The sequence below is a fragment of the Xenia sp. Carnegie-2017 genome, unplaced genomic scaffold, assembly GCF_021976095.1.
Source record: "Xenia sp. Carnegie-2017 unplaced genomic scaffold, XeniaSp_v1 HiC_scaffold_26, whole genome shotgun sequence".
Classification (NCBI taxonomy): domain Eukaryota; kingdom Metazoa; phylum Cnidaria; class Anthozoa; order Malacalcyonacea; family Xeniidae; genus Xenia; species Xenia sp. Carnegie-2017.
Window position 1 is genome coordinate 473265 of NW_025813489.1, and position 22861 is coordinate 496125.

General features: G+C 34.9%; 1 protein-coding gene and 1 long non-coding RNA gene across 2 annotated transcripts; one reads left to right on the top strand and one right to left on the bottom strand.

The window, feature by feature from the left end:
* Positions 1 to 1900: 1900 nt before the first annotated feature.
* On the bottom strand, positions 1901 to 2762 carry LOC124453881. The gene is made up of 4 exons (XR_006951250.1): positions 2682 to 2762; positions 2544 to 2594; positions 2320 to 2385; positions 1901 to 1936 (listed from the first exon to the last, which is right to left on the bottom strand). It is a non-coding gene; the product is annotated as an uncharacterized LOC124453881 (long non-coding RNA).
* Positions 2763 to 5866: 3104 nt separating this feature from the next.
* LOC124453915 (long-chain-fatty-acid--CoA ligase 1-like) lies at positions 5867 to 7396 on the top strand. The gene is made up of 6 exons (XM_047004743.1): positions 5867 to 5920; positions 6178 to 6210; positions 6286 to 6375; positions 6740 to 6841; positions 6919 to 6990; positions 7055 to 7396. Exons 1-6 carry the CDS (start codon positions 5867 to 5869, stop codon positions 7214 to 7216), a joined length of 513 nt encoding a protein of 170 aa, XP_046860699.1. The 3' UTR covers positions 7217 to 7396.
* The last annotated feature ends 15465 nt before the right edge of the window (positions 7397 to 22861 follow it).

Below are 22861 nucleotides of genomic sequence, written 5' to 3' on the forward strand. Positions count from 1 at the left end.
GATAACATGAGAATATATGGTACACAATGAAAGTACATGTAGGTATTACTATGAGTAATGCTGATAACATGAGAATATAATGTATACAATGAAAGTACATGCAGATATTACTAGGTGTAATGTTGATAACTTGAGAATATAAGGTATACAATGAAAGTACATGTAGGTATAAATGAGTGTAAATGTAAGATAACATGAGAATATAAAGTATACAATGAAATGTAACATGTAGGTATTGAACATGAGTAATAATGTTGATAACATGAGAATATAATGTATACAATGAAAGTACATGTAATTACTATGTGTAATGTTGATAACATGAGAATATATGGTAATAAATAGTAATGGGGGTGTAATGTTGATAACATGAGAATATAAAGTATACAATGAAAGTACATGTAGGTATTGTGGGGTGTAATGTTGATAACATGCGGGTAAAAAATATGCAGGAAATCTACGTGTAAAACAATTGAGGACGTGGTTTACTATAATGTTATAGACGTACGAGGTATGGTGACGACGAAACAATGATCTAACCAGGGTAAGAGGGTTTAATAGGGTATAATGACGATGTACATAAGATACGAGTGTATAGTAGGGATATAATCGACTGTTTCAGGCTATCATATATTACTATCATAAAATTGCGTATCTGTCATTTAAAATTACATTGTGCGTACCTGTCATCATGGGCGAATATTGATTTCCGACAATCACCAAAATCCAAACCCCAAATTTTAATGTTCTTGTCAACGCCACCAGAAACGAGGAGAACGTTATCCTGTAAAAAATGAATCAAGGATGACAAAAATACGAATCCAAAGACAGAGAAAAGTTTCAAAAATAAAAAACAACGCCATTGAAAAGCGTTCACTAATGCAAAGTGGTCAAGTGATGGAACACAACACGCTCTACACTTTCACAACAGAGGATTGGTAAAAATTTACACGGTCATACGTAGTTGACATTATGTACGTCTTTTTCAAAGTTTCAAATCAGTTTTCATTACATTCTCATAATCATCGCTCATTTTATAATTCCTTAGTTTACGTCACAAGCCCAAACTTCCTCGTTTGGGTTTATAACAAAAATGAAGAAAAGCTTATCCAGCAAAATTTACATTCTTTTGAACTGTCGCATAAATTATTAGAGTATAATATAAAATTGATTCACATTGTAATTTTATTTCGAAAATATCTAATTCGAAAAGCTATAGCGAAATCACCTATTTACAGCTTGATAATGTATCTTTTGTTTATACGTATTTTTCTTCTATTTTATGTGTTAAAGTTCTTTCAACCAAAAATAAAAAACGTATTATAAAACATGATATCAAAACAGAGTTGGAAGCCGTTCCTGTGAGCTTGAAAAAAACAGTATAATTTATGCGACAGCTAAAACGGATGTGACGTATACAAAATGTATGCGTCCATGACGTAAGCTAAGGATTCTTCTTATAAACACAATACATGTTTGTATACGACAGTGAAACGTGGATACTTAGAAACACACGTCATATGAATAAAACGTACCGTTGATATATCAATGGTAACAACAGGTAATTTATGACCATAGAGGGATAGGAAGAACTAAATAACGACGCGGGAAAAGTAACCACATTTAAAAAATGAATACAAAAGTTAATTTGGAAAGTTTTGTTATGTTGCCGGTCATGGTTATTTAAGATTGTTCATTTAAGATTTAAGATTGTCTATACGTATAACATAAACATTTTGTAGATGTGCAGAGCAAGAAATAACAAAACTTTCATTTAAGATTTAAGATTGTCTATACGTAAAACATAAACATTTTGCAGATGTGCAGAGCAAGAAATAACAAACCTAACGTCTTCTGTCACTTGACTCGCTTTATGTTCAAGTTCTTTCTGTCTTTCTTCCTTATACAATTCAATGGCCTCCATGATTCTTTCAGCCTAATGAAGAGATAAGAACAAACATCAACATAGTAATCTCCAGGCGTATATTATATATTATACTTCAATATCCTCCAAGTATCCCAATCATACTGTATTATCTTCCAAGTATCTATATTCTACTATAATATTATCCAAGTATCACAATCAAACTGTATTATCTTGCAAGTATCTGTATTCTACTATAATATCCTCCAAGTACTCCATCTGAATGGAAGCTTAAACATTTGGCCTCATATATGCACAGTCTTCACATGTCTTTGGTGTACTACAGTTTTCGATATATCTGTATGATTTTGAGGTATCTTTCAGGTACTAAAGGGGGGACTGGGCACAAAACCAATAAAATTTACTTGCAATGCTAATACAACAACAAAACTAACTCCTTTGATCGTCTCGATAGTTTTCTTGCCAGCTTTAACAGCTTCTGTGTCTTGTTCACCTGGAATCTAAACAACATCATGGTTTAAATAAATGAATTTATTTAGTGCAATAAATGCAACTTCCACAAGATTTTTTCCATAGTGAAAGTATATAACAAATACAGAGTAGTTGGGCTCAAGATCGAACATATATATCTCATGTTACATAGTAAAAAGAATCTTACAATTGTTTCAACTCCTGTTACGGCGCTTTCTTCGTAAACTGCTTCCCTCTCCTCAATAGAAAAATTAAAATAAACATTGAAAGTACAGGTACTATATGCATATTTTTGTAGCTCCAGCAACAGATCTATGTATAGTACCATTTCTCTCTCCTCTTCGACAAACAACGGTTCGTCCGTTCGTTCCCAAAGTCTTAATGATTTATCATGTGACCCACTGATCTATAAGATAAAATAAAATGCATGTGGAACTGGAGTGTTAAGAATAAGTGTTGATCTTTGAGTAAATTGTACTCTTATTGATAATAACGTTTTCATTTATTCTTTCATTTATATCAAGCAAACTTATGTTTAAATCTATCGTGGATTATCTATATTTGGTATCTACATGGTATCCATTTCTACAAGATGAGTTGGTATTTTCTTTTATTTCTTCAAATTATACGATGGTGCTTCCTATTCAAATCAAACGATTTCATTGTTAAATCATACTAACTTTTCAAGCTTCCTCAAAAATCTTGGTAATTATCCTGGGACATCATAAACAATAAATCGATCAAACTTAAAATAGAATGGTATGTTATCAGTTCTCATGAATTCAAAATAACATAAATGTCCTCCTCCTTTAGAGAAACTGTCTTTCAAGTTTGAATGGAAAACTTCCTGAACAAGTTAAAACTCAATCTACTAACTTTCCTGACTTTGGCTATACATCAACATCTAAATCATGTATATTAACCCAATCTTCTACAACTCTTATCATGCTGCTGTTTCTAAATACTACTCCTCCATGGTTTTTCAGGTTAATAAAAGTTTGACTGACGTTTCGAAAACCTTAGCGGTAGTCATCTTTAGAGTCAAATGAGGAGTAAATGTCAGGTTAGGACTACCGCTAAGGTTGTCGAAACGTCAGTCAACAACAACAAAAACAGTCCTTTTCAGGACTTTATTAACCTGAAAAGTACCTTGATGGTAAGGAGTGTATGGAGGAGTGAGAGGATTTAGAAAACTAGCAGCATGATTGTGGAAGAGTTTGGTAGGAGTTGTAAGATTGGGTGGTGAATATACATACGATTTAGATGTTGATGTATAGCCAAAGTCAGGAGTATGGAAAGGTAAGTTAGTAGATGGAGTTTTAACTTGTTCAGGTTGGTTAGTAGCATCTGAGAGTAGTTTCCATTCAAACTTGAAAGACAGTTTCTCTTTAGCAAAGGAGGAGGACAAGGTAGGTTGTACAAGGTTGTAGGCTGATAGTATGTTAAGTAGAGATTTTGGGAATTCATGAGAACTGTTAATGTTCTTTTCAACATACCATTCTATTTTAAGTTTGATCGATTTATTGTTTATATTGATGTCCCAGGATGGAGAAGAACCAATACCAAGATTTCCAATTAATGAGGAAGCTTGAAAAGGTAAGGGATAGTATGATTTACCAATGAAATCGTTTGGATTTGATGAAATTTTCTTAGGCGTAGTTGGAGTAGGAAGGACGCCGTTGAAAATAGGAAGCACCATCGCTATAATTATGGGTTTGAAGATTTTCGTAAATGAAAGAAAAAATGTATACAATTCGACTCCAAAAATCTTGTAGAAATGCAGAGGAGAGTACCAGGAACACGTACCCGGAAGACGAGCGCGTGATATACAAAACAACCGCCGATCGCACCAATTTATAAACTATGATTTCTCTACCAAAAATGAACCAATTTCAGCCAATAAACTCTTGAAATGATCGCTAGACTTTTAGATACAAGATTATACCATAAAGTAAGGCCAATGAACAATTTTGAAGGAAGAAGAACAAAATTTCGAAGAGCACCGCCGGAAAATTCAATGGCCTTGCATTTTTCGCCTTGCTATGGCAAGATATCAGGCCGTGTAATTTAAGTAGGCCATGTGTCATCTTGTTTTTACATGATTTTCCAGGTTCAAGAACGCAGTATTCGTATCAAAGGTCTGGAATGTCTCGTTTCTATTCTTAAATGTATGGTAGAATAGAGCAGGGATCTTTACTTTAAACCTGATTCTCAGGTGGCCGATAATTTTGGTGAGTTTAACATCTTTATGAAACTGAAGAAACTCGCATGTAGCGAATATAAACTTAATATTGTTATACATTTTGATAACTTCTCGCTTTATGATCCATTGTACTTCTCTTTTGATATTGCCTACACTGAAGAATTTTGTCTCCATCAAGATTCCATCTTTCTATACTCTGTATCCCCTATTTATCGAAGGTACTCCATTATTTTCTTATACACACGTTAATGTTCTTAATCATAACTAGTTGTTCGACAATTGTAGTTAACCTCTCAGGATCTAAGTTATCCCTTGGTTATCTTTTTTACCCTTGCTGGTGTTATTCGCCCCTTGCTGGTGTTATTCGCTGGTGTTATTACTTGCTGGTGGTATTATCTTTTTTACCCTTGCTGGTGTTATAAATGTTGTTCTCACAGGTGCTGCTCCTATTGATGGTAAAGTTGTAGAGTTTTTAAAAGTCGTTCATGGATGTTTGGTTCGTATTTGTTTATGACATCACGTTTCAACTGTGTTGCCATGGTTACATCTTATTTCTCTTTGTATTAAGATTTTTGAAGGTTATTGTCAGACTGAGTTTACAGCACTTGTTTCTCTGACAAATAAACTTGATCTTTCACCAGGTACTACGTATTTCCGTATGAACACTTCTGTGGTACTTCATTTAAAATGTAATATTGTAAACGTTGAGAAAGTCAAAATTAAGATATTAAGACCTAAGTAAGGTTGGCTGGGGCCTGGGTCTAAATAGTTGATTTGAAGTGTTTTGTCATCTTTTATTTATGTACAATGAACTATAATGTTCATCTCTATTGTTAGATTGTCACAATTACTTATGAATTCCATTCATATTAGCTACGTAGGTACCAGGCCCTGCAGTTGATAGCGCTATTATTGTAGTCATGTCCAGGTTTTTGTTATCATTTCTAATTAATAATGGTACAATGTTTCCCTAAGTATTTTATACAATGTAGAGTGAATAACTCACTAGGAATTTTTCAAAATATTTTATCCATCTGTATACTTATAAGTGACCCTATCTTATACATGTCTATACCAACAGGTGACTATATTTTATCCATGTATGTACCTATAGGTCACGTTGGATCACCTAGTACCTGTAACTATGTGAAACTTGTTGATGTACCAGAAATGAACTATTTTACTTCAAACAATCAAGGCGAAGTAACGAATCTTGTCTTTATGAAAGAATGATTTTGTTTTAAGATATGTGTCTATGGTCCAAATGTCTTCAAGGGATATCTTAAAATCCTGACAAAACATCTGAAATGTTAGATGATGATGGCTGGTTGCATACAGGTGATATTGGAGAATGGAAACAGGTCAGTTGAAGTTACATTGTAGCAAAGGATGTAAAATAATGTTTTTGTTGTTATCGAAATTAATGTGGAAAAATGACGTTAACTGGTTGTTAATTTTTGCTAAGACATTATCTGTAAGAGATTTCAGGAAGATGATAACTAAAAAAAAGACATTTGACTTCAAGAATTTTTACACCAAGTACGAAGCAAGTTCCTTTGAAAGAAATTATTATAATTTATTATTATATATTACGCTTAATATATAACGCTTAAAATAATTGGTCGAAAAATGCATTTTGAAGTTGTCGCAGGTTTATAAAACATAAATGATAGCAACCATTATATTTTTGGTTTTTATTTATCTTATTTGTGATTGTGTCTTTTAGGGCGAATATATTTCTCCTGATAAAATTGAAAATGTTTCCATCAAATGTCCTTTCGTCGCTCAAGCTTTTGTACACGGTTCTACTCTTAAGGTACTGGGGCGAGTTGTTCAGCATGGCTGTGAACTTTTGCTTGAAATTTTGATTTGATTCTTAATTTTTGAGATTTGGATTTGCAATAAAAAATTACGTTATCTTTTGCTTACTGCTGAGGTCAAAATTCGTCTCAATTCACTAACTTTCTTATGGGTTGAGATTTGAAATAAAAAATTGCTCTTGATTTGCATATCAGGAAACGTGTTTGTTCAGTAAAAATTGATGAAAATGTTTTTGCATTTTATTTGGAATATTTATTCGCTTAAAATGTTTGGCTTTCATTTTTTTGATAAAAATAAGAATGAATTTATGATTTCTTGTTTGCAATCTAGCATAATGTAATCTTTCCAATATTATTTAGTCATTTCTTGTTGGAATCATTGTTCCTGATGAAGAAATTCTTACAAAATGGGCCAAAGACAATAACATAAACAAACGTTTTGAGGAATTATGTCAGGATACGGTACTACATTAACATGGAAATTCCACATGTTTTTCATGGCATTCAAACGCTTGTACTTTCCTTACTTCAAACTTCAGGCCGTCAATATCATGATTCTGAATGACATCATCTCCAGAGGAAAGGAAGCAAAGTTGGCGTCGTTTGAACAGGTTTTACTCGATAATTTCTTCTGTAGTTTTATTTCACCTTATCTTATTTCTGTCATTATTTCAGGTCAAAGGAATTCATCTTCATTCGCAACTATTCACTCCAGATAATGGATTACTAACTCCAACACTTAAGTCCAAACGATTTACGATGGCGAAAAGATTTAATGATGAAAAATTGGAGAAGAATGAAAAATTGGAGAAGATTCCAGCTAAGCCGAAACTTTAAGGCTCATGGCTGTTTTAGATCCTTTATAGTTTAGTTTGATCGCTTAATTCTTCAGGGTAAAAATATTTTGAAGACAAGGGTTTAAAAACTTGTTGCTCTTAAAATAGAATTTAAACGTCAAATTATATAAAATACAAATAACATAATGAATAAAGAGCGACTGCAGAGCATATTCTTTAATCGAGGTGGTATGGTTATTGACCACTGAATCCTAGAAAGTAGTTTGCTAGTAAGGGATTTCGCTACAAAATTCAAAAGGAAGCAAAATTATTTGAGGGAGGGGATGTAACTGCACAGTCCCCTCGGTCCCTGATAAATCCATAGTAATACTTTGGAAGCATGGAACTAGGTTTAGAAAAGGTTAAATTGATTAAGACCTATACCGTGTCGCATCGAGGGTAGTTCAAAATAAATTATAGAAGCTTATTTTAAATTCCAAAGGCTTTTTTAACAACATTAAAAGTTTATAAAAAATATTTAAGACTAAAATAATCCCAATAGGATTCGCTCCAGAGTATTTTAAAATGGAAATAAATTGTAATGTATCCTGACCATCCATAGATTCGCCAGTGGACCTAAATATTGTCTAACTAAAAATGTGCGATGACTTGCAACATTGTTTATGCTATGCACTTAAGTACCAATTTTACTGTTTTATCTTGAAGTGCATCAATTTTTCTTTTGTTTCTTTTGTTAATCTTCTTGTTCATCAACTTTTCGTTTGTTTCTTTTTGTTTATCTTCTTGTTCATCAACTTTTTCGTTTGTTTCTTTTTGTTTATCTTTAATATACATAACAGAAATTTTAAATTCTGATCGGTTTGAAGCTGTGCATTTATTCGTAAATACCAGTGAACGAAAATTACTCTTGCATATTTTTTCAAAATTGCACTGAAAACCATTCTATTACTTAATCATATTACATATCGCTTGTGGATATACTTTGAACGTACTATGACTAAACCTTTTTACAACCGACTAGATCAATAACCCAATAGAAACCTTCCCTTGTCACTGCCACAGGTATATGAACTGACTGCCTAACCACTTTTCATGTTCTACAGGTCACACCTAACTTTATCTTTACTGTCCTTTATCAGCTCTTGATTTGAGTGGTTAACTATTCTAGTTTTACTCCCCTCAATTTCTCATTCACCAACCCTTTGATTGTCCTATCACGCTTCCGGTATCTATCAAAACATTTCCATCCCTGTCTTTAGTTATCCTTATCAGCCACAATTCTTACCATCTTCGTTTGTCTGCCTTCCTAGTCTGTTTAAATCATTCTCTCCCATCGTACTGTCCGACCGAAGTCATCCTATTTCATTTTTTGTTTGCTTTTACCACCTCAAATTTTATCCTATGGTGTAGCGTCCTGTATTACTGTTTATACACTATTCAGTCCTCTTATTTTCTTATTCCACATTTTTACTTCTTCTTTTCTTATCTTTTTGTGTACTCACGCGCACTTTTCATTCCATCATTAAGTCTTCTAATCTACTTTTCTCTCAATGAAAAGCTTATCTTGACCTTCTAGTATCTCTCCCAACTCTGCTTAATTAACAGCACACAGCTCTCTTCCTTTTTCAAACACCACCATTTTATTGTTATTACTACTTTTATCATCTACATCTTCGTCACCATCATCACTATATAACTATAACTATATATCTATAACTATAACTATATAACTATAACTATATAACTATAACTATATAACTATAACTATAACTATATAACTATAACTATAACTATAACTGTAATACTTTGACTACGATATATCGAATTCATTGGCATAAGCTTTCGTATCTGGTTTAAAAACCACAAAAGTTGAGCCTTGAGGTAAATAGATCAATATCATGTGTACTCAAGCTTTTGTCTTTTTCCATTGTTTCTTGAATTGGACTCCATAGCCTTACCTGCTCCATGGGGAACGGTCCTGCATCCCACGTCTTTCCCCCAAAAAAGAACTTTAGTCATTTTGGGATGGATGTTTCCAAGACTCTTTGCTTTTAAAAGGCTGTCCTGAAGACCGTGATGAGGCCATCACTTTTCCAATCTTATTGGATGCTTTGATGTTGTTATTGGATGCTTTGAGCCCAAATAGAAACTCAGTGACTGGTCCCTGTGGTGAGCAAATAGATGCTAATTCCTTATTTAAACAAGGTTTTACAGCTTGTCTCCGATGCATAGACAATTGATGGGTAGCATGACAGGGTAATGCCAGAGCATCAATATTTATAGTTAGCAGTTTACCTGTATTCAAATCAGCTGTACCCGAATTGGGTTTGAGCAACAACTCAGCTGAATGTGCGAGGGCTGTGCTTGCTTGTGGATCGCGCGCACTCTCACGTGACTCATTGCAAGCAATAATCAGTGATGAATAAGAATCCTGTGGGGACTCGATCATCACCCCTTTTGATACAACACTTTAAAATTTCAATACAATAATACAAATGTTTAGGTCATCAGGTCATATATAGATGGCTATGTTGCAGAGATACATGGAAAAGCAGTCATTGACTCAAGATTTGTATTGTCAAAGGTCCCAGTCGAGTCCTTGCTGCCACAGTTCCTGCAAACCAATCTTTGCCCTTATAAGGTAAGATGCTGCAAAGCCTATTGGGTCATATATTCTAGCGACTTGGCTTAGGATCTTCCTCTTTGTGAACTTTGGCTGTTGGGTGTGGCATATTTTCACTTTTACTTTATACTTAAGCACATCCTCTTTCTTGTTCCAGGCCAGGCCGAGCACTTTTGACTCTTGTTTTCCATGAGGAACATCAACTTCATTACCATCTTCTTGCTCGTCTTTCCTGTTCAACTCTCCGTTTGATTGCCATCCCTTCACATGAAACCCGCCATTATCAAAGATGCTGTCGATTGCTTTAGTCAACCCGATTGCTTCTTCATTTGTAGCAACTGAATCCAGAATATCGTCCATGTAAGAATTGTCCTTTATAACTTTTGCTGCTCTGGTTCTCTGATGCTCCTTCATCTGCAGTTTTCCGCAAGGCAACTTGGGCCATCGCTGGTGCAGTTTTGTCACCGAACGTAAGTACGTTCATAACGAAAGTGTCCGGAGGTCTATCAATCTCTAAATTCCTCCATAGGAATCGGTGTACCTGCTGGTCTTCGACAGGGATAAGGACTCGGTGGTACATCTTTGAGATATCCGCAGTGAGGGCAACTTTATTTTCCCTAAAACGGAGAATAACTCCGAATAGAGAGTTCAGAAGATCAGGCCCCTTTTGCCAATAATCGTTCAGCTTATGTCCTCGGAACGTAGCGGACGAGTTGAAAACGATACGAACCGGGGTGCTTGTACTGTCAGGTCTTAGAACTGCATGGTGGGAGATGTAATGGACTGGTTCTTTGTGTTCTTTAACTTCCTTCTCGGATAACTTTCGAGAAAACCCCATGTTTTCCATTTCTGTCATCTTGTTGTTGTACGCTGCTGCTTGCGTAGGAATTTTCAATAATCGACGCTCAGTTGACTCTAGTCGTTTCAATGCCTGGATTCTGTTATCTGGTAAGTCTTGGGGGGTTTTCTTCCATGGATATGGAATCATCCACTGCTTTCCAACCTTTCTTGCAGACTGTTCAATCACTTGCTTTTCTTCTCATTCGGATTGGCTCAATTTTTCAGCTTCACAGGTGCACGGCTTTACTGTTACTCTCATGGCTTCGGTTGTCCAAAATTCTGATAAATCAACTGCTTCTGGGTACCTCACGTGTAATACAGTTGTTGTTGCATTGTTTGACTGTCCCGTTGATGATCCGAACAGAACCCAGCCGAGTGGCGATTCTCTCGCGACCACATGTTCGACTTGCTTTGTTTTACCCGTGTGCATGTATGCATGATCGATTCCAACAAGTAAGTCGACTTGGCCCTTTCCACGCTTCACCTTGTCCTTTGGTAGTCCTCGCTGATACATGGTATTCCAACTGCAGTGATTGTGTACTTCTTTGATTCTCCGATTCTGCTTACTTGAACTTTGTAGCTCTTTGTGCAGATTGACTCTTCCTCTCCACCTATTTTTATGATGTTAACGGAGATGTCTTTCCCTTTCATACCGAGACTCTCCGCCGTTTCGCTGCGGATTAGACTTATCTGAGCTCCAGAATCCAGAAGAACGTTGCCGCGCTTGTAGAGACGATTTGATCCGCAAATGTTAGCAGAAATCACTGGTAGGATTGAGTTGTTTAGACCAGTTACTGATGCAACCGTTGCAACTGACTTGTGCAGCAGCGGATGAAATTTAAATCTTATGTATGTAGCAACACATGATATAAAAAATTTACGCATGATATAAAAAATTTACATGATATTTAAAACTTTACTTTTAGTGTAGAGTCATGAATATTTTAAACATCAGTTCATTACTGTGATTTGATATTTGCTTTAAAATTGTGAACAATGCAGTTGTTTTAACGATGGAGAACTTTTTCAAACAAATTTCATTGCTTTGAAGTACATCAATGGAATAATTATGTATGATCATTCAGTTCTTTATCCTGTGATGTAATTCTAACTTTTCTTTTTAGTTGGAGGTCACAGCTGTAGACACTGTGGAAGGATGTATACTTATCCCGATTATTTAGAGAAACATTTAAAACGATGTCCAATGCTTGTTTGTACGAATCCCTGGGAATGTCCACGTTGTGGTCGAAAGTACAGTATTGAAGACTATCTAAATGTTCACATGAAAAATGAATGCGGAAAAAATCCACCATTAAAACGACATGTGAGGGTTCAAACAGGAGAGAAACCTTATCATTGCAAACATTGTGGTAAAACATTTAGACAGCTTTCTAAATTGAATAAACATGTTAGGATACATACTGGAGACAAACCTTACCAATGTGAAAATTGTGGTAAAAGATTTACACAGCTTGGTACCTTAAAACGTCATTGTATGATATATACAGGAGAGAAACCTTATAAATGTGAACATTGTGGTAAAACATTTTCACAGAATTGTGATTTGAATAAACACCTTAGGATAAATACAGGAGAGAAACCTTATAAATGTGAACATTGTGGTAAAACATTTACCCACAATAGTGCCTTGAATAAACACCTTAGGATACATACAGGAGAGAAACCTTATCAATGTGAACATTGTGGTAAAACATTTACCCACAATAGTGCCTTGAATAGACACGTTAGGATACATACAGGAGAGAAACCTTATGAATGTGAAGATTGTGGTAAAACATTTTCACAGAATTGTGATTTGAATAAACACCTTAGGATACATACAGGAGAGAAACCTTATCAATGTCAACACTGTGGTAAAACATTTACACAGCTTTGTAACTTAAAAAGTCACGTAATGATACATACTGGAGAGAAACCTTATCAATGTGAACATTGTGGTAAGAGATTTAATAAGTCTAATAGTTTTAAAAGACACATGAGGATACACACAAGAAAAACCTTATCAATGTGAACATTTTGGTAAAACGTTTAATAAGAAGAGTAACTTGAAACAACACGGTAAGATCTATGCTCGTAAGTAACATTTATGATATTAATACTGTGGCAAGGGATTTACAAAGGATTGATTGAGAGTAAGGCTGAGAAGAAGGAGGCCTTGGCCCTTCTAATCTTGTGAAGGACTGCCATCATGAAAAAATGAAATCCTTAGAGAAATTATGATGGAGGTAATCAGTGACGAAATTAGCCTGATCTTTTACTCCCACAATTCAAATATTTCGATATCTTTACAAAATTGGTTCATTTTATTGTCTTCCGGTGATTGAACACAAAAATATTTACATTGTAGCAGTGAAAACGTGCTGGCTTTGCTATTGGGGGTCACGTTTTTCATCCCACCATGTAATTTAATATTATATAAATAAATATTTTATATAAATCCCTCATTACTTGTAATTTACTACTGTCTGGTGAAACCTTGAGAGTCAAGACGAAACGTTACGCTAATGAATCAATATTTCTTTTTTATACATTATTTTTGTATTGAATGGCTCTTTTAAAAGCACTTTGCTGTGCGAAGCTTGTTGTTCATGGGATTTTGAATTGCCCGATATCATAAATAAGCGCTAGGATGATTGGTATTCGGGACTTCCACCGCATGAACAACTGTTTCTGCCGTTCCCTTTCATGCCTTTGGTCATGCAAGCAAAGTTGAGGTCAGCAGCAGTATATTCAGTTGTTGAGCAGGAGAATGAAATAACCGAACGATTGGTATGTGCAATATCCAGGTTGACAAAACGGGATCTGTCAATACCTCGCTTGGAATTGGTTGCTGTACACATGGTCGTTAACTTGCTATCGAATGTAAAGTGTGCCATTAGTGAATGAGTTGTAAACTCTGTCCATTGCTGGTTGGATTCCACAGTAAAACTTTACTGGATCAACCGTTGTGGGAAGTATCGCCAATTTACAATTGTAAAACTGTCAATGTACCATGTACGCCCCATGTAAAATTAAAGGTAGAGCAGGAGATAAAGCCTAAGAAAAGTGTACACGTAGTGGCTGCAGAAGTTCAACTGACCGTCTTTATGAAAGTTGGAATGAGTTACCCGAGAAAGAGGCTAGTTATGCATCCTTATAATTTGTGCATAGCGGTTTTCTGTTTTGTTATGTAGAGATTTCTATGTTACGTCAATCTTTTTTCCCTGTAGTAATTTGCGTTTTAAGTAACTGTAAATTTTATATCATCACTTTCATTTTTTCTTTTAAACCCTATTTTATTAAAAAATTCCTTTTTAGAATAGTTCTGGCTCCGAATCTCAATCGGAAAAAATGACGATAACAACGAAATCCAACTCGACCGTTGCGCTAAAACGAGCTGTCCCATTTGGTTTTTCCTTACGGGGTATCTATAACACACTGACTGTAAAGCAGAAGATTGATATCTGGACTGTGTTAAATGTTGTCAAAGAAAATATTGAGAGAAGCTTCCGTTAAACAGGTGCGTAAAATTTAGGAAGTGTGTTCGTTTATCTCAATAACGTTTGCATAATTTTTAGTGTGTTAATTTTTCGTTTGAAAATTCGCACCCATCTTGCATTCTCTCTAGATCAGGCTAGAGAGGTTTGCACTTCTCCCTTATTCCTTTCCTGTTTATTGTCCTTATCATGCATACAAACTAAGTAAAAGACGAGGTTAGGAAAGGTGTGCACTTCTCCAAAACCCGTCCCTATTGGTTGTCCTTACAATGCATACAAACTAAATAAAAAGACGAGGCTAGGAAAGGTGTGCACTTCTCTCCTAAACTCGTCCCTAAGTGTTGTCCTTGCCATGCATACAAACTAAATAAAAAGACGAGGCTAGGAAAGGTGTGCACTTATCTCCTAAACTCGTCCCTAAGTGTTGTCCTTGCCATGCATACAAACTAAATAAAAAGACGAGGCTAGGAAAGGTGTGCACTTCTCTCCTAAACTCGTCCCTAAGTGTTGTCCTTGCCATGCATACAAACTAAATAAAAAGACGAGGCTAGGAAGGTGTGCACTTCTCTCCTAAACTCTTCCCTGTGTGTTGTCCTTACCATGCATACAAACTAAGTAAAAGACGAGGGTAGGAAAGGTGTGCAGTTCTCTCCTAAACCCGTCCCTGTGTGTTGTCCTTACCATGCATACAAACTAAGTAAAAAGACGAGGTTAGGAGAGATGTGCACTTCTCAAAGTAAAGATTTTTTCATGTTTCATATGTATTAAAAGAATTGCATAAAATCATTAAAAATATGCACACCATATTGTTTTGTTATTATATTACTATGATTACACAGCTGAAAGTTTCAAGCAGTTATGAAAAAAATAGCTGTCTTATACTTATTTACCATATTGTTATTTAGATATTACATGAAGCAGATTTAGATGGAGACGATCAACTATCTTTTGCCGAATTCGAAAACGTCATGTCTAAAGATTTAGATTTTCTTAGGTGAGTTTATTGATTTTACATCCACTTTAACTTGTGTTATACACTAGCTGCTCATTTCTGTAAAAATTTTCTATGCAATAGTCATTTAATTATTTTAATATTAGTAATTGTAGTATAGATAGCTATACTACGTTGTTTGACTATACTTATCTTCATTTGATATGATTCAATGATTTCAATTGGATGTGAAATGTAGCAAGCCAGTCTATTCTTTTACTGTTTGTAAGTTGAAAATAATTTTATTCCCCAAATAAGCATCCAAATGAATAGAAGTGAATAATTTTGCAAGTTTAAAGCATTTCCATAGTCTAATACTCATTTCGGACTTGTAAATTCTCTTTTTTAGAGTATTTCGTATTCGATTGTAATTTCAGCAGAATCATGGATGTTTAAAACATTGAATATGGTTGATTCACAAGGTGCTTTACAGTACAATGTATCATATAATAACTTCCACTTTGTACATTTTAGCATGATCTAATTAATGGCTAATGGAAACAGCAAAGCATAATTATTTAACATTTATAAAATATTACTCGTACATAACTGTATTACTGTTGCAGGTAGCGAACCTGCAACAGTAACCTGCAACGCGTGTTTATATAACTCTACAGAAAATTGGAAAATGTTTTCTATTTCTTAAATGTAACATATTCATTCAACAAGAACATTTCAAACTGTTTTAATCTTTGCTACTAGCGTGCTAGTCTGATGTTATAACAAAAGGTGCTAAACTACTCATATCAATTTTTCACCGCCAGCAATATAAGTTTATATGAGACCCAGAATGCAGCGTTATATGAACTGAGACATTGTCTTGTGCACATTGAATTATCATTTAATACTTTATAACGCTATTATTCCTATGAAGAAGTAGTTCTCAAATTCTTATATTATCATTCTAATGATATACATCAATAAAACTGCAACGCAAATCCGCGCAAATAATTTTTATTTATCTACAAAGTTAGCCTTGAGAAATCACTTCTTCACTTTTTGAGCAGTACCAATATTACAATTGTTTACGTTAAAATAAAACAAACAAAGCTACATATTGAAGAATGAAACGAAAGGTTGATGAAATTAAAAATAAAATATCAACGTCAAGCTGAAAAGCAAACTGCAATACTACATGAACGTGAGAGTGAAGAAGTCTTATTATTGGTCACATGGTGTAAGGATGGTCACATGGTAAGGTTGGTCACATGGTGTAAGGTTGTTCATATGGTGTAAGATTGGTCATATGGTGTAAGGTTGGTCATATTGTGTAAGCAATGGTGTTGTGACCTAGCTTACACCATGTGACCAACCTTACACCATGTGACCAACCTTACACCATATGACCAATCTTACACCATATGACCAACCTTACACCATATGACCAACCTTACACCATATGACCAACCTTACACCATGTGACCAACCTTACACCATATGACCAACCTTACACCATATGACCAACTTTATACCATATGACCAACCTTAACACCATGTGACCAACCTTACGCCATATGACCAACCTTATATCCGTTAAGGTTGGTCATATTGTCTGACCAACAACAACAATTGTGTAAGCAATGAGTTGTGAGATTTCTATAAACGTTAAGCTGAAATATCAATGATATTTTACAAATCAAAACTTAAACATGTAGAACTCGTGTAAAACGTCACAGGTAAATGTGCTTTAACTCTTTCATTCAATGAAATCAATAAGAATTTTTCCAAATCCTTTTCTAACGCAATTTCTTCGCCCAAGTTTTGAAATTTTAACGTCGTTTCGTGTTTGAAAACAAAATTTGGCGCCAAAAGTTTTGCCTTGCAAACGTCACAACTTGCGCTCAGTGACGTCACACGAACACGCTTCAATAATGAATCAAGCACGTGCAAATCACGACGTCCATAATCATTTTAAACAGTTATGAATTCAAGAATTACCTAGATGAGGTTCATCAACATAAATATAAGCTGTTGGTTGTCTTGTAGATATTTGATCTTTCATGTCTCATCATTACGTTAAAGATTAAACCAAAGTATCCATAAAAGTACCTACGTAATGTACTACAAGTATCTACTGACGTACCATAAGTACATGCTGTCTATTGTATTGTACAGTGAAACAGAAATACGTACATACACAATGATTTTAAGAGAAGCTAATAAAGAACATGCATATATAAATGTTAGCCAGCCTCCCCCCCTCGCGCGACAATTGTCAACCCACCCAGTCCATAGTGTGCACAAAAGAATACTTTTATCAACAAGGGTGACTTGTACATACCAAAGAACAAAAACCTACCCCTCAGTCCAGAAGTACACACAAAAAGATACTTTTATCAACGAGGGTAACTTGTGTATAACCAAGAACACGACCAATAAAATTGGATGATGGTTCATGAAGAACTGCAACAGTTTTATTGCTTAGAACAAACTCAAATTGTGTTGACGGCATTTCGACATCTAATGATAAAATGATGTTTTACAATTTTTAATTGTACAATTACTTTTCTTAAATCATTGATATTATTAAAGTAAACGACAGCACGGGAATAAGAAATGTAATTATGTTTACCTATCATAGAGTTTTTGTCGAAATCTTTTGACTGTGTATTTGACAGCAGTATTTATCACAATGTAGACATCCCTCGATGGAATTATTAAGTTATCAATCACCAATAACTTTACTTCGTCAGATTGAACATCCTAAAAGACAACATGAACGTAAAAGTACAAGAAACATCAATAAATAATCTTAGAGTTTTCCTTCCAGCAATAAATTCCATTTGCGATATTACATTTTAGTGTGATAAATGGAAAAGTTTCTAATTTTGTCAAATCGTTCTGTTTTTACGGTAAAGATTAAATTGAGCGTCGACATTTTTCAATGACTTTGCCCCAAGCCTGGAGCAGCTAATCTTTGTGACGTCACGCACAGGATTCGTTAATACGAGAAATAAGTATATGCCAATCTTCTGAAACAAGCAGAGAAAGCAAGCGGAGTTAGCAAAATTTGCAATCGGTATCTTTATCAATTTTCTTAATCTTTGAATATCGTCCTCGATGTACGGTTTTCTAACAGGAATCCGTAGTTCGACAAACATCAAAAGAAAATGCAATTTACCCTGATGTTAATCGAAAGACGAAGAGACTGTCGCTATATCTCCTTTACTTATTACAAAATAACAACCGAAATTTGAAATTTCAGCATAGAAGAATGTTAGTGACTTATATCTCCAACCACAGAATAGATACAACCAGAAGGGCCACTCTCGTCGGAACCTTTGAAGATTTTGTTGTCAACTTTTAGCCCGCAATCAGGCATCGCCGCCATGTTGGCAGCAAGATAACTCCAGCAAGTTCGTAATAGAAAATATAGTAATGAGAAACAGTTCGGCGCGTCCTCGACAATTATATGGCTATTCCATTTTTGTTTTGTGTGTGCCATCACGAGCAATGTCAAAGAAGGTAATTTTGACAACTTAGGTCGAATCGCATCGTTAGAATACACGTTTTAGAGTCAAAATTTGTTATTGTGGTCTGATGCTTTTGCCAACTTGCCAACATTCAATCATGGTTATGCTTGTATTGCGAGTTACAATGAAAAGGATCATCAACTTTGTCTATGGAATTTTCCTTGTAGTAAGTTTGTAGAATGTTACAAATGCTTGACTTTAATGTACTTTCGCGATCTTTTATTAGAAGAGGAAAACTCGCGATTTGCAAATTTGTTGCCGTAATAAATTCGGATTGTTAAAAAAAGTTTGACCAAATATTGCAGTGGAAACTGTGAACATGTACGGAATGGCACTGGTATCATGTTTCTTTCCAACATTCAGATTTTTGGTTGTGACTGAGAAGCAATCCACGAAGGTGTCTTCGAGTTGCATAATGTAATTTAAATAGCACGCTGAAGGAGCAGTCAGCCCACCAAAGTTGAGTTCTTTATATGCCTTGAAATAGCAAAGCAAATTGCCATCATTGTTTATGTTATTTGAAGTCAAAACGTTCTTACATTGGAGACAGCTGTGGATTTTGAAAGCTTTGCTTAGCAAATATCCTGAAACATAGGCAGCAGCATTTTTGAGCAATAAATTGTTGCTAATATTTTGTTCTCGGTAGTCATTTCACCAATCAACAGTGAGTTACTTGGAGCTTTTGCATGGGTAAGTGACATACTAAATGGTTTGGGCTTTTTTTTTTGAAAATTGTGTTAGCAGAGTGTCCATATCTTTAGAACAGTTTCCTTTGGAAGAGGTCAAAAGTGAACTAAAAAAAACCTTTCGAAAAGCTCTGATAAATTGTATTGGCGTGGGATTGTCAGAATTACCTTCTTGCTGGCGTATTGTTCCAAAAAAATTCTCTAGAGCATCTGTGTTTAATCTTCTGGTAAGCAAGAATGCAAAATTATGTGAGGCATGAAGATAGGTCCAGAGACAGATAATGGCCTTTATAGATATAAGCCATCCCTTCAGTGATTTGATTCTGCTTGTGATGTTTTTACCATCTTTTACCACTTTGATTCCCTGGATAAAGGACAGTGCTTCTATGAGAAAAGCAATGTGATTATAGCTGTTGCTTATTGCACTTTGTTCTTTTGCTGATTTCAGTGTGGAACTATTAACGCAATCGAAAAGTGAATCAAATTTGAAAAGCAACTCAGCTGTACCCAAGGCTGATGGTGGTAGTGCTCCAATTGATGAATATGTGCAAATTGATGCAGCAATGGTGTGGCTGAATATTTGTGTAGCATATTTAACTTGAAAATTAATCTGAAAATTAATGCAGCGACAGCGATGTAACGAAAATAACAATATATATATATATATATTAATAGAAGCAAGAGGACAATTTTATTTCCTTACAACGGAATCAATACTTTAAATTATCTAAAACATGACAAATATAAGAAACATATAGTTGCATAAATCCAACTATAAAACGGCTATAAAACGACTATAGCTATAAAACGGATATAAAACGGCTTAACGACTAAGGCATACACAATTGACAATATGGTGTAAGGCTGGTCATATGGTGTAAGATTGGTCATATGGTGTAAGGTTGGTCACATGGCATTCCCAACACAATATGGCATTGGCATTAAATACAAGGTAGGTAGGTAGGTAGTTTACAATTGCACAAGTTTGCAATTTCTCAATGAACATTTATCGAATGTTCGGGATAAACAATATGACCAACCTTAAACGGCTAACACCGTTTGTTGTTGGTCATATTGTGTAAGCAACGGCTAACAACGAGCACGGATTAACGACTGTCACAGACGAATCAACTATTACATCAAACAACAAGAACAACAATGACGTAAGAACCAGACAACAAATACGGCTAACCTGACGTTTACTCCTCATTTGACTCTGAAGATGACTACCGCTAAGGTTGTCGAAACGTCAGTCAACAACATCAAAAACAGTCCTTCTCAGGACTTTATTAACCTGGACGATCATCATTTACAAACATATGATGATACTAATGTTATTTTTAAAGGGCATATGACTCCAAAAATTTACTATTCTAATTATATTTTCGTTCAACAGAACTTTAAAAATGGCAGTGTATTTTGTAGAACTGTTTATGCATATCGTAGATATTGCGATATTAAAGTTTTTTTAATAACCGATTTACACAACTTTCCACGTCATTTTGCACAATGAGTTGATACAAAGTTTCCAACATCCTTTAGTTTCAAGGCAACTTTTTTGTCAAAATTATGAGGAAATCTTTTATCATTAACTCCTCACAAAAAGAAGCTTCTCTTCGGTTAACAGCAAGTATACCTGCTCTGTCAAATTTTCATTATGCAATGTGACGAAAAAACGTTTTTGTAAAGCGTCCATTACACAAACTACATTATCTTGAGAGTGAAACGTGACGTGAATAAAGTTATGTTCAATGAAAATATAATCTAAATAGCACAATTTTCGAGTGGTACATTTTGAATGACTTTACGTTTATTTAAGATAAATAGATGATTTTCTAACTCCTGGAGATACATCAGTGTACCGTAACGCTTTTTAACGATCGTCTCACTATTACTAATGTTTGAATTTTCAATATGAACATAATAGCCCAACATAAGACTTTTAAAAAAGCAATCACAATAATAAAATATAAGGTTTTTTCATTAATAACGTTTCGTCTTTAACTTAAGACATCTTCAGATTATATGAGATAAATTATATACGTAAGGTTTTAAATACAAGCATATATTACAGGTTGTTAAATTACATGTGAGGGGAGTAGGAAGTTTAGATGACGGAATTAAGGGAGAACGGCGGTATATTAAAGAAGGTGAAGGGGGATTGAGTTGCCTTGGGTGTTAAGAGAGGGTTTAAGTTTGGATATAAGAAGGCTTTCATGAATCATAAGGTCATAATTGTCGGAGGAGGAGAGAGAATTGAGAAGTCATTAAAATTAGCAGAGTGAGATGTATTTCTTATATGGAAAGAACTGCAGATGGTGGTGGACATAAGGAAGGTTTCTCTGTTAATGGAGAGATTCCCAAGTGTTCCGATATTCTGGTGTGTAAATGACGCGTGGTTTGACCCACATACGATGCAGAGCAGCATCGACACCTAAATGAGTATACAATACCAGATCTCAGGAGCTTGGGAACCCTATCTTTAAAAGGAAAGAAAGAGGAGAGGCGCCTGGAAGAACGAAAAACAAAGCGAACGTTGATATGAGGAAAGGCAGCATTGCAGAGTCGAGTGATTTGAGTGCGAATCTGAAGACAGTGTAGGTCAGTGAATCGGAGACAGAAGTACATGATTTTCTTAGGAGCATTATCTTACTTCTGTCTACACTTTCACTGGCGTCATTTACACACCAGAATATCGGAACACTTGGGAATCTCTCCCTTAACAGAGAAACCTTCCTTATGTCCACAACCATCAGCAGTTCTTTCCATATAAGAAATACATCTCACTCTGCCGATTTTAATGACTTCTCAATTCTCTCTTCCTCCTTCCTAATGTAATTTAACACCCTGTAGTATATGCTCGTATTTAAAACCTTATGTATATAATTTATCTCATATAATCTGAAGATGTCTTAAATTATAGACGAAACGTTATTAATAAAGAAACCTTTTATTTATTATTGTGATGGCTTTTTTAAAAGTCTTATGTTGGGCTATTATGTTCATATTGAAAATTCGCTTTCCGCCTCGCAAATCTCTGGCCAGGATTTTAATGTTTAAATGTTTATTTTGGATGAGTTTGATGATATTATTACTCCTGGTTGTACATCAGCGTGCCTCAAAGCTTTGCGTCAAGGATATGTCATTGTTACAGCTGGATATCAATATAAAAATATTAATATTAAAGCAACTGTTACAGTAGCTGCGTACTTAATACTTAAAGTAAGGAAAATTCATCTACTTTTCTCTAACATTTTATTTACTGTTTCGTTTTACTGTCAAATTTCAATCCCCTAAATGAGAAATCTCACACCATTATTGTCACGTTATAAATGTATTATCTTCTAGGCTCTCGATCCTGTTGACATTGCTGTTGTCACCCTTGGTTCAGCAAAGAACTTTATCATACAAGGTGGACCTCAACCATTGGTTCATGATAGATCAACACATTATGAGAAAGGTACGTAACCACGTCATTTATGGTTTCATGTCAGATCTACACATTATGAGAAAGTTAATTACATCCATTGTATTACTTTAGTAACTAATTATAGTATATTTTGTACTTCATTGAA